General features: G+C 41.3%; 1 protein-coding gene and 1 long non-coding RNA gene across 2 annotated transcripts in view; one reads left to right on the forward strand and one right to left on the reverse strand.

Annotated features, from left to right (window-relative positions):
• FMR1 (fragile X mental retardation 1) overlaps positions 1–783 on the reverse strand; it is a 107,080-nt gene extending 106,297 nt beyond the window's left edge. The window contains exon 1 of the mRNA XM_030209423.1: positions 515–783. Coding sequence (XP_030065283.1) covers positions 515–565 — 51 coding nt within the window. The 5' untranslated portion in view covers positions 566–783. The remainder of the gene's footprint in view (positions 1–514) is intronic.
• A 1,690-nt stretch (positions 784–2,473) lies between these two features.
• On the forward strand, positions 2,474–6,623 carry LOC115474768. The gene is made up of 4 exons (XR_003942904.1): positions 2,474–3,094; positions 3,282–3,316; positions 3,431–3,617; positions 6,391–6,623. It is a non-coding gene; the product is annotated as an uncharacterized LOC115474768 (long non-coding RNA).
• Positions 6,624–12,599: the final 5,976 nt, after the last annotated feature.

A 12,599-nucleotide genomic window follows, 5' to 3' on the forward strand; every position in this document is an offset into this window, starting at 1 on the left:
AACAATAATAGTGGCCAGCAGCAGTAGCTAGTCAATTTTGATCTGACATTGTGACTTGTCTCATCTGTCTTTGAATTTTGCACTTAACTATACTTTTACTTAGGCCTTTTATTAATTTTGTAGGTAGAACTATGTTTCGTTCAGTTATGAAAAAGCAGATGTGCAAAACATGCCTAGATCTTATTGTACAGCCTTTTCAATCAGCACCCATTGGGTATCTAACGGTTTTTCTAATACATATGAAATGGGAAAATTATTTATTAAACAGAATGATAAAAAGTAATATATACTAAGACAGCAAGAAGAGAATAAAAAAGCAAAACGATCAGAAATCATCAATAAGTTATGTCAAGGGCCTAGCTAGAGGTTGGAACAAGATAAGAGCGTAGCGAGAGAACTTAATTAAGCTGAGCGGCGCGACATGAACGCAAAGGGCCTCGAGAAATGTAGCAATAACCACTGGAAAGCTGGAACCAAAAGCACTTCAACTAAATGGTGGGCCTATCTCTAGTACCTTGTAAAAGGCTCCATTCGATCCCCGCACCTCCACCACCAGTTCCTCCATATTGCTCAGTGCAACGGCGAGGAGGGCGGGGGAGGGGGAACCCTGCGCGCAAATCCCGCGCCCGCTTCCTGGGCCTACTGCCGTTGTTTTTTTTCCTTCAACGTCGGACCCGGCGCATGAGTTTCTCCGGGCAGTCCACCGTGGTCTCGCTCCCTTTACTTAGCGAAAAAATGAAACCGAAACGGGAAACCCACAGCCGAAGGCTTTTTCCACCCGCCTCCCACCCCCTTATCGAATGTAAACATTATTCCAAGCCTCAGTCTGGCGCTCTGGCCGCCTCTCGCTGCATTCCAAGCCTCACTCTGGTGCTCCCAGCCGCGTCTCTTAATGTAGTGCAAGCCTCATTCTGATGCTCCAATAGCGTCTCTTCGTACATTTCAAGCCTCACTCTGGACTCGCATCCTCTCTCTTCTGTCTGTGCATTAACGTTTCAGTTCATGGTGGTGATCGCTGTCACTTCACAACCTGGGAAGGAACTGTTTGGCACTGGCAGTCACGTTAGAGGCGGGGTTTAGAGGCTAGAGAAATTGTCAGAATAAGTTGGGTCTTTTGCGCAAAAAAAAAAAAAAGAGTAAAGCAAGTTGAATATTTTTGGTAGATTGTTTTATGTACGAGTTTCATTAGTTTTATGTTTTTAAAAAAAATAAAGAAAAAGCAGGCGTTGAAAAGTGTAAGGCTAGGCCTTTTTCGAAATACACACTACAAAAGTGGAAAGACTAGAAATAGGAAAGGGACTTATAACAATGGTACTCAGGCTTTACTTGTGGTGTGCTGCTCCTCTTAAGCTCACACCTGGCCACAGGTTGGCTTCTCAGTGCATTCTTGTTCTAATGTGGAAAATGATTATCTATTCACGAGCCTAGTCACAATTATTTTGGGGAGCACTCAAGGAAGGAGGTATTCAGCTCCCTTTTCTGCTGTCACTATGTCTGCAAAATATCCAAGGTTATAAACAGTACAACTAGGTCTGAAGTTCAGCAAGTTACCTGGTGCTTTGATGCTTCACTTGTGAACCTACGAGTCTGGTCCGCCCTGGAAGTTGCTGGCAGTTTACTGTATAAGGTTGTAGCCATGGTTCAGGATTCTGTTTAGCATACCTGTCAAGTTCCCAAGTGGTTAATAATGACTTCAGCTTACAGTCTGACAGGACATGTTTAGGGGCAGGTAACACAAGGGGCTTGGGCCTCGATGCATTAAAGTACTGGTAAAATACGAGCGCTAAGATCCACAGAAGTTAGTGATTTCGGAGTAATGCTCAATGGAAATCGCAAGCAAATGAGCTTTGCGCTAATCCCAAGGTTGATGCATGAAAGTTCCGCTAACCTGTTGAAATCCACAGTAGCGAGGTTGAAAGCACATACACAAAGTAACCAGTGATAAAACACACGGTAAGCGCGGCAGCTGTTATATGCATGTAGAAGCAAATCACATCATAGTCATCCGTCCAAGGTGTGTGTGATAAGGGTCAGGCCGTAAGGCATGGACGTAGTAAAGTGTCACAAAAGCTTAAAAGCTCACTGTTTCTACCGGTCTGGCGACTGGCGTTCGCTGTGCCTTGTCATGGTCAGTGCTTTGCATTGCTTGCAGAGTATTTGTACTTGGAACAACCTTCCTGAACCCTTACGCCAAGCCCCCTCCCTGCCCGTCTTCAAGTCTTTGCTTAAAGCCCACCTCTTCAATGCTGCGTTCGGCACCTAACCCTTACCGTTCAGTGAATCCAGACTGCTCCAATTTGACTGCCCCTATCGGACCGACCGTTCACTTGTCTATTAGATTGTAAGCTCTTTGAGCAGGGACTGTCTCTCTTTGTTAAATTGTACAGCGCTGCGTAACCCTAGTAGCGCTCTAGAAATGTTAAGTAGTAGTAGTAGTAGTACATTTTTCTGCTCTCTTTTTTTATTGAGTTGGTGAGTGAGAAATGCTTTCATTTTTTCCTGAGGGTGTGAGGATTTCATTTACCTTTTTAACAAGGAAGGGGAGCACTGTGCATCGTCTCTTTTCTGTGCTAATATCACCTGTGTGGTTTTTTAAAAATATATTAGTTTGCAGAAGGAAGGCATGGAGGATGAGATGCATCATGGTGTTCCATCAGGAGGAGGAGGAATTAGTGGCGCAAACTGGGGGCCCTGATGCCACTTGGAAGCAAATTTACCGAGGTGGAGCTCAGAGTTCTGATGCACTGTGTCCATGAGGAGTTTGACTGCCTTTTTTAAAAGCCATGGCTCTCTGTAGGGCAGAAAAATCAGATCTGGAGAAAGCAGAGAATATAAGTGCCATAGGTGTCCAGAGGCGCACTGTGGAGTAGTGAAAGCATTGGTGGCAAGATTTCCAGGGGCTTGTCAAATCTAAGGCACGGAAGCTGTGGAAACATGCGAAGGGTACTGGGGGGAGGGAGGGGAGGGGGCCCTTGTTGTGCCTTGAATCTGACTCCCCTGGAGGAGTCTGTGTTGCCCACCATCAGCCACAAGCAGATAGTGGGCCTGTGTGGTGGCGCTGACATGTCAGAGAAGGCCGTCAGTGACCTGGAAGGTGAGTTGCGTTTCTTGTGTGTGAAGCAGGGTGTTACTGGTGGGTTGTTTTTTGGGGTGGAGGGGTAGAACATTGGGGCCACTGCTGGTCGTGATAAAAGCAGCTTGTGTTTGGCTTTGTAGGGGAACATCTGGTGGTTGGTGAGGCAGCTGGTTGTTATTCACATGTCTTTTGTTTGTTTTGGTAGGCATCAGGTGGCGGGCATGGATGACCGAGAAGAAGGTGAGTACTGTGTGCTGCGTGGATGGATGAAATAGCTGCATAGATGGTGAAATGGGGTAGTAGTGGTGAGTGTGAATTGCAGGAGATTAATTTCTACCCTTTCATTTGTTACAGATAAGGAGTGTGGCCTCTACAACCCACACAGGAAGGAGAGGATGAGGGGTCGGTGGAGGAAGAAGGGACCCTTGATCCTTGTTGATGAGGCACCTCAGAATTGCCCTCCTGCCCCTCCTTCTGCTGAAGGAACAACAGCAAGGGGTGGAAGCAAAACCAAGTCCAAATGACCAGCCCAGACAAAGAAGTAAGAGCGTTGAAAATGTTTATTGGCAAAAAGGACTCTATACTGCCTGTGTTTTGGCAACAGGCCTTCCTCAGGGGTCAAATGCTTGGAAGTACAAAAGTGCCGCAAGGACATCAAAGCTCTTATAAAACAAGCAAAGATGCATTGCATCCGAGGAGAAAGCAGTCTCCAAAATATTTTTGATACCCCTTGGGAACAAGGAAACCCCCCAAACATAGATTTCTCTCATTTCTTTACAATTTGATTTAGTACATGTTATACAATAATCCGGAAACTAATTACCATCTTAGCACATCCCGCTAACCAATCTTCTATTTCACGTCTGACTTCTGTCCTATCAAGTATCAGTTCATACCCTAATTTCTAGAATAGCAGTTATGTCACCCCATCTGACTCTGAGTCACAAAGTCATGCTATCTTCACTATAAACATGTCTCCCACTATACCTTCTGTCACAAATTCCATGCCCCCCTCCTCATTCTATTTCAGCAGTTTTTTTGTATCACATATCCAAACTATATACCAGCTGATCTGTGGTTGAGCTAACAGACTGTTCCCAACTTCCCCTTTTCACTATCTAGATATAATGTGGTTTTAAACTGTATGAACACAGGAAATCTTGACCCAAAGGTTAAATATCCATTAAAGTTACCTTAATTATTGGACCATTCTATATATATGTACTTATCTTCTAAAAGCTTGTAACAAAGTTCACAATCAATAAATTTTTAAGCTGTCTTGTACAGTATCTTTCCCTAGACATGACCTTAACATTGGTCAGCAGAAATACAGAAAAAACAGGGTTTTTTTCTATTCTTGTGATGCACTTCCTTCCCCAAGGTCTTGTATAACCATCTCCCGCCCACACATATCTGTCTCAGTGGAGGGTCCACTTCCCCTTCTCCCATCGCTTCCCCAACAAATCACAGTAAATGCATAAACATGTTTTTGGGTCCAGACTAGTTAGAAGGAGTGTGGGGTCACACTTGCACAATTTCAAAAGGCCACCTTGCAGCCTGATCTAGTTAGCAAGGATTGAAAACAGCACACAGAATAATTAAGGGGAGGGGATGAAATAAATCTTACAGGTAATCCTTGTTTCATTATTCAGAGGGGTGCTCTGAACTTACAAACATTAGGGGTCCCGAGCTCCCCTAAGTTCCCTACAACATCCTTGGCATGCGGACCTCATCTGCATACCAAAACGATAAAGAGGATGGGATGACTTCCCTATGAGCAAAGGCTAAAGCAACTAGGGCTCTTCAGCTTGGAGAAAAGACGACTGAGGGGAGATATGATAGAGATCTATAAAATAATGAGTGGAACGGGTAGATATGAAGTGATTGTTTACTCTTTCCAAAAATATTAGGACTAGGGGGCATGCAATGAAGCTACAAAGTACTAAATTTAAAACGAATTGGAGAATATATTTCTTCACTCATTGTGTAAACTCTGGAATTTGTTGTCAGAGAATGTAGTAAAAGCAGTTAGCATAGCGGGTTTAAAAAATGTTGGCTGACTTCCTAATGGAAAATTCCATAGACCATTATTAAAATGGACTTTGGGAAATTCCACTGCTTATTTCTAGGATAACTAATAGCAAATGGCAATATTCTACTCGATTATGGTAAACATACCTCCTAATTGTTTAAGTAGAATTTATTAAGCATATGCAATCAGCATAGTGTTGTTAAAGCAGGGGAGTCTCATAAGTCGCTAGGGTTTAAATTCAATTCTTATAACCTTGTTTGTGACAGTTGTAATCATTGGCTCACCCTACCAACCACCGTTGCTATTTTTTATGCACCAATCAGCAAGACAGCCTGTCTATACTCTAGCTCAACAGCCCCTCGAGAAAGCCGAGTGTGCGAAACAGGCACCTGTCGGGGAGAGTTCTGCACTTCAAATCAAAAGCTAAGTCAAGCTATGTTTTGAATATGTCTACAGCCTTGTCATAGTATTAGATTGTCTCACTGTGAAGCTCCTAATGTGTATGCAATATTAAGCATAACCACACATCAGGCATTGGCAGAGTAACAAAAAAAGATAAAATCTATAAAAAATTACATAAAAAATAGCAGCGAAGGTGGTTGATAGGGTGAGCCGATGATTACAACTGTCGTAAACAAGGTTATAAGAATTGAATTTAAACTCTAGCGACTTATGAGACTCCCCTGCTTTCACAACACTATGCTGATTGCATATGCTTAATAAATTCTACTTAAACAATTAGGAGGTATATTTCTAGGATAAAGCAGCATAAAATATATTGTACTTTTTTGGGATGTTGCCTGGTACTTGTAACCTGGATTGGCCACTGTTTGAAACAGGATGCTGGGCTTGATGGACCTTCAGTCTGTCCCAGTATAGATTTGGTTGTTTCTGAGATGGGTGTCCTCGCTTTCCATTATCGCTGAAAGCCAGGGACGACCATCTCTAAGGTCGACCTAAATTTCATGATTTGGGCGTCCCCCACCGTATTATCGACACAAAAGATGGACGTCCATCTTGTTTCGATAATACGGGTTGTCCCGCCCCTTTACGGGGCCGTCCTTAGAGATAGGCGCCCCCCCTTCGGTTATCCCCCTCCATGTGACCCAAGAACCTCCTTTTCCTGCCAGGGAACCACTTTTGTTCTGAAACCATGCTTTTGCAGCAAGCAAAACATAGTAAGATTCTTGTGTACAATGAGTGTTATGCAGTACAGTACTGTATATACACCTATTCCTGTTCGTTTAAATTTACAGCACTTTCTTTATTCTCTCATTCTTAGATCAAGAGATTCAGTTCTGCTGTATTGATTTCTGCTTCAAACCGTTATTGACTGGAGAAGTCAAAGCTGTGAGCTCTTCTCGATTCACGTTGTCTGGTGTTGAAGCAACTCTAGTGAGGTTGAATATGCAGTAGGTAAATATGGTTTCCTTTGCTCGGTTCTGTATTTCTGTTCATATTTCACGCCGTACAGTTGCTGTACTGTATACTGCTCTGTACTGTATGTTTGCTCAAGTTGCCTGCTGTACATTGTTTTCATTTTTTCTTTGCTGATTAGAGTTAATAAACAATATTTTTAAAGATACCCTAATGCCTGTTCTTTATGCATACGGTATGCTTTGTGTGCAGTTTTGAGGGGTTGGCATTGTTTTCCATGTTATTCAACTTTTCACTTATCCGACAACAGGTTGGGCCTGTTTACATCAGATAATCGAGATTGTACTGTACTATATAAGCACTTACTGCCATCTATTTTGTAGGTGATAAGGGTTCACGTGGTATTCCTATGCTAACCAGTTAGCGCCCACTAATGTAGATACCCTGGGAATGCCCACTCTCCACCCCTCCGACACGCCACCTCAAATTATTTTTTAGGATGTCATTAGCATGCGCGCATTTCGTATTTACCACAAGATGCAACCGCTAGCATGGCTAAGTAATCAGGGGGGCTAATGTGGACAAAATGCAATGTGATGCAAATTGGAAAGAATAATCCAAATTATAGTTACCTCATGCTAGGGTCTGTCTTGGGGGTCAGCACCCAAGAAAAATTTCTAGGTGTCATCGTAGATAATACTCTGAAATCTTCTACCCAGTGTGTCAGTGACTAAAAAAAGCAAACAAGATGCTAGGAATTATTAGGAAAGACTACTACTACTATTTAGCATTTCTATAGCGCTACAAAGCGTACGCAGCGCTGCACAAACATAGAAGAAAGACAGTCCCTGCTCAAAGAGCTTACAATCTAGTAGACGAAAAATAAACAATTAATGTGTATAGGAAAGAGGAGAGGAGGGTAGGTGGAGGCGATCGTAAATAAGACAAAGAATACTATAATGCCTCTGTATCGCTCCATGGTGCAACCTCACCTTAAGTACTGCATTCAGTTCTGGTCGCTGTATCTCAAAAAAGATATAACGGGATTAGAAAAGGTTCAAAGAAGAGTGACCAAAATGATAAAGAGGATGGAACTCCTTCCATATGAGGAAAAGCTAAAGATGTTAGGGCTCTTCATCTTGGAAAAGAGATGAATGAAGGGAGATATGATTGAGGTTTACAAAATCCTGAGTGATGTAGAACGAGTAGAAGTGAATCAATTTTTTACTCGTTCCAAAGTATAAAGACTAGGGGACACTCAAAGAAGTTACATGGAAATACTTTTAAAACAAATATGAGGAAATATTTCTTCACTCAATGAATAGTTAAGCTCTGGACCTCTTTGCCAGAGGATGTAGTAACAGTGGTTAGCATATCCTGTTCTTAAAAAAGGTTTGGACAAGTTCCTGGAGGAAAAGTCCATAGTCCACTATTGAGACAGACATCGGGAAGCTGCTGCTTGCCCTGGGATTGGTAGCATAGAATGTTGCCACTATTTGGTTTTCTGCTAGGTACTTGTGACCTGGATTGGCCACTGTTGGAAACAGGATACTGGACTAGATGGACCATTGCTCTGACCCAGTATGGCTATTCTTATGTTCTTATTGCAATTGAAACTTAAGGGGCACTTTTACTAAAGTGCAGTAAAATTTGGGCTTAACTTGTTTTAACACAGGACTTTCTCATACACTAAACCCAGATTTAAGGCAGCACTATTGGGGAGAGGGGAGTTTGAAAACATTTTATTGCTGGTCATGTGCTAATGTCATTAGTGTGTGGCAATTATATAGAGCTAATACGGGACTACCTACCACCTCATATTTAGGAGGTGGTAGGTGCTCTCATGTTAACTGTATTATCCAGTTAGCAATCACTACTAACATACTAGCTGAATAACCTGGGAGCAACCACTCTTCGCCCATGACACAATGAATCACGCATGCAAACTGGCAAAATACTGCTTTAACATTAACTGCAGTGAAAAAAAAATATCTTTCTACCTTAAATCTTAATGTTTGTATAGAGAGAAGTCAACAAAATAATAAAACAAGGCAACTTTTAAAGTAAGAACCTTACCACTATACTTATTAGTCTGTGTAGCCAACATCGGCAAGCAGTGATAGTAAATGCACTAAGTATTTAAGGCAAAAATAGATATTGCTTATACTGGATTCTTCTCTCAAACCAATAGAACTTCCACCTATCCTATCCAGTCCAGGTTCAGTTTCCTAAAGTACTACGTTATATTGAAGTTCAATTTTCCAAACAGTTAACTCACAGCATACAAAACTATTATCTTGGAATTATATCATACATATTTCAGGATCATATCCATATGTTACCCAAGAACCTCAGTGATGTCAATCGCTATCACTTTTAAATTGAAGCGATTTGTACAACATCAAGCTCTTCACCGGTTCTTTTTTTGTTCATTTATAGAGCCTTCACTTATATTTAGAAAAGTATATATTATCACCACTTATCTTTTCTGTTTAGACTTTTTGCACTTGTCGGACCCAGGGGATCATCTGCCCGACATGCATGTTTCGCCCAACAAGGGATGTCTCAAGGACATTCCCCTGCAATATAAACCAAAATGTTAGTAATCTCTCCAGATTTCGGTAGTAAACCAATATCTAGAGGATATTCATTTTAAATAATAAAGCTAAACTAACTCACCCCGTGTTGTTTTACAGCGCTGTAAAACAACACGGGGCATGAGAGAGATTTGCATGCCCTGCCTCCACCTCATGCAAATCTACCCCATGAATATTCATTATGGTTATCCTGAAAACCTGACTGGCTAGGGTGCCTCCAGAATCAGGTTTGGGAATCACTGCATTAAGGGCTCTTTTTACAATGCCGTGGTGGTGATTACCGCATGCCAAATGTGATAAAACTCATTGGAATTGAATGGACTTTGTCACATTTGGTGTACCGGTAATCACCACCGTGGCTTTGTAAAAGGAGCCCTTAGGGAGCCTTTTTACTAAAAAGCATTAAAATTTGCAGTTACTGCAGCTTACTGCGAGATTTTACCACATATTCCACCATTTTTATTGTAGGTTGTATACTAATGTTTCCATTAGGTTGTACTACCTGCTGAGAGTTCACACGGACCAGATTTTTTTGCCCTCAAGGGTTGTGGCATGAGCTGAAAGTGGGAATGGAAGCATTAGACAGCTAGCACATTACATTTAACTCTGCGTTAGTTAGCACGTGGTAACACAGGACCACTTACCACCTCCACGTGTTAACGCACAGTTAAATGTAATGTTCTAGCTGTCTAATGCTTCCATTCCCACTTTGAGCTCATGCCACACCCCTTGAGGGCAAAAAAATCTGCAAAATACAGTAACACACGGTTTAATGTGTGGAAACAGGCAAGCTACTGCAAAACACCTTAACACACGGTACCCTGTTTCCACATGTTAACTGTGTGATAAGGGCTTAACATACTTTACTTAAAGGGCCCCTAAATTTCAGAAAATGTTTATTATTATATACAAGCAAGATTTATTTGTGACAAAACTAAATATGTTATTGGAAATGAATAGTCACCATGGCAACCTAGATAGTTGAAAATGAATAGTCACCATGGCAACTTAGATATTTGACCTAATCTAATGGAGCTTGCTACATGGAGTTCATGGTGTACTGTGAAAATACTATGCTTCTATAATGAACTCTACATTCAGCAAGGTTGACTGGAGCTCATTCTATATCAGGGGTTCTCAACTCTGTCCTTGGGACACACTTAGCCAGTCAGGTTTTCAGGATACCCACAATGAATATGCATGAGATAAGTTTGCATGCACTGGAGGCAGTGCATGCAAACTTATCTCATGCATGTTCATTGTGGGTATCCTGAAAACCTGACTGGCTAGGTGTGTTCCGAGGACTGGACTGAGAACCTCTGCTCGATATCAGTGGTTCTCAGCCTTTTTTCAGTCAGGACACACATGATGGATGATGCTCGTAACCATGACATACTGCATACATGACTTTCATGGACCTTTGGTCTGATATAGTATGTCAGTTCTTATATATTAAATGTAAACATGCTCTGCATCCACAAAAACCCTATCTCCCCCCCCCCCCCCCCCCCCCCCACCAACAATAACAAGTGCAGATCATAAGTAGCAAATTTTCTCCACTGAAGCTATCATACAAAAAAAAAAAAAATCTAATTCTCACATTATCTGAGTAATAGCTAAATAGATCTCTCCTCTACCAAGCACATTGTGAAATAACACAAAACCTGAAAAAATCCTAACTTAACATACATGTAACAAATTTACCATAGATGTAGCACTGATCCTATGATTTAAACAAGAACCCTACTTAAGAACAGGCAGCACTACAAATATTACACAGTGCCCCAGAACACCAATATACCTACTACTGGTAAAACAGAACAAGTAGGACTATTACAGAGTTCTAGGCAGAAAGTACTTGCGAACAGAATACCACACCTCATTCCCACATTAAATACAGAACAAGGGATCATAAATTAGAAATATTTGACAAACCTGTTTTCCCACTATGCTTCGGATTTGAGAGAATTATAAAGTAAGAATCTTTGTAAGAAGTGGTGTAATGCTCTATGAAGTTTGCTATATAGCAAATTTCATAGAGCATTACACCACTTCACCTAATAAAATAATAGTTAGTTCTCGGTATTAGAACAATAGGAACAAAAAAAAAAACATAGAAGTTGGGTAAAGAGCAGCACAGACTAGGTAGTCTGGACACAACATGAACCTCTACGTCTTGCCCCATCCTTGGCCACCTTTAAATCTAGACTGAAAGCCCACCTCTTTAACATTGCTTTTGACTCATAACCACTTGCCTCCACCTACCCTCCTCTCCTCCTTCCTGTACACACTAATTGATTTGATTTGCTTACTTTATTTTTTGTCTATTAGATTGTAAGCTCTTTGAGCAGGGCCTGTCTTTCTTCTATGTTTGTGCAGCGCTGCATGCGCCTTGTAGCGCCATAGAAATGCTAAATAGTAGTAGTAGTAGTAATTCTACTATTACTAACTTGATAATACAAATTGCACTGTTAACATTTAAAAACCATTAGTGAAAAGGATAAGCCCAAAGTGTTTATAATCCACAAAGTAAGTCCAGTGTTAAAATGTTCAACAGGCCATACTCTGAAGCAGATTGTCAGCACCATTTTACTGAAGTGCAGGTGTCAATTGCATGAATTATTTAAAGTGTAGAAAACTACTTTAAAACACTAACAGGAATCAAGAAGTGAGATCATCAAACTCAAAAGTCAACAAATCTTGTATGGCATTTAGATGAGGAGTTGTGAACTCAGGGTGCTTTAATCAAAGGACAGGAAGCAAGGAGAAGCAGCTGTTATCTGACAGGACACAGCACGCAAATAAAATCTGCATGTTCCTTCACATCTATGAGCTTAAAGGTGAGGACGAGGAACTTTTTCTTTCCAGAACATACATAGTTAATTCAGCAAACTGAAACCCGGTGTTGGGCATGGATCCCTGGAATTCTGTAACACTTTCCTGCATCTTTTGTGAACACCCCTGACCCACCCATACCCCTCCAGTGGTTATACCCCCTTTTGGGTTGCACGCGAGAGGATATGGACAGGGATCTTTATAGAATCCCGCACAGCCAGATCTGCTTGCATATTTAAATTAGTTCCAATTAACATCAATATTTGCTTGTTAACAGCTCATTATCTAATTTAGTTGGGCATGGATCTCAGGATCGTGCACAGATTTGGGTACATTGCATTTCGAAAACAGAACTCCTAGAATTAGGCATAAGAGAGTACCTGGTAGGATCCTGTTCTATACAGGAATGTAGGTGACTAGTCTAGCTGGTTATGGAGCTCATTTTGAAAAATGAAAAAAGTCTCAAAAACAGTATAACGTGGCATTAGGATGTTTTTCTCAGAAAAACATCTAAATCACGGTTTTCAAATCTCAGCTTTGAGACATTTTTCTCTGTGGTGTGTCCAAATCAAAAGGAGGTGTGTTGGAGACAGGATCTAGGAATTCCCAAAACTTGAATATTTTTCTGCCATAATTTAACAAAGCAAAAACGTCCAGGCTAAAAGATGGTTTGGTCTAGACC

The sequence above is a fragment of the Microcaecilia unicolor genome, chromosome 7, assembly GCF_901765095.1.
Source record: "Microcaecilia unicolor chromosome 7, aMicUni1.1, whole genome shotgun sequence".
Taxonomy (NCBI): domain Eukaryota; kingdom Metazoa; phylum Chordata; class Amphibia; order Gymnophiona; family Siphonopidae; genus Microcaecilia; species Microcaecilia unicolor.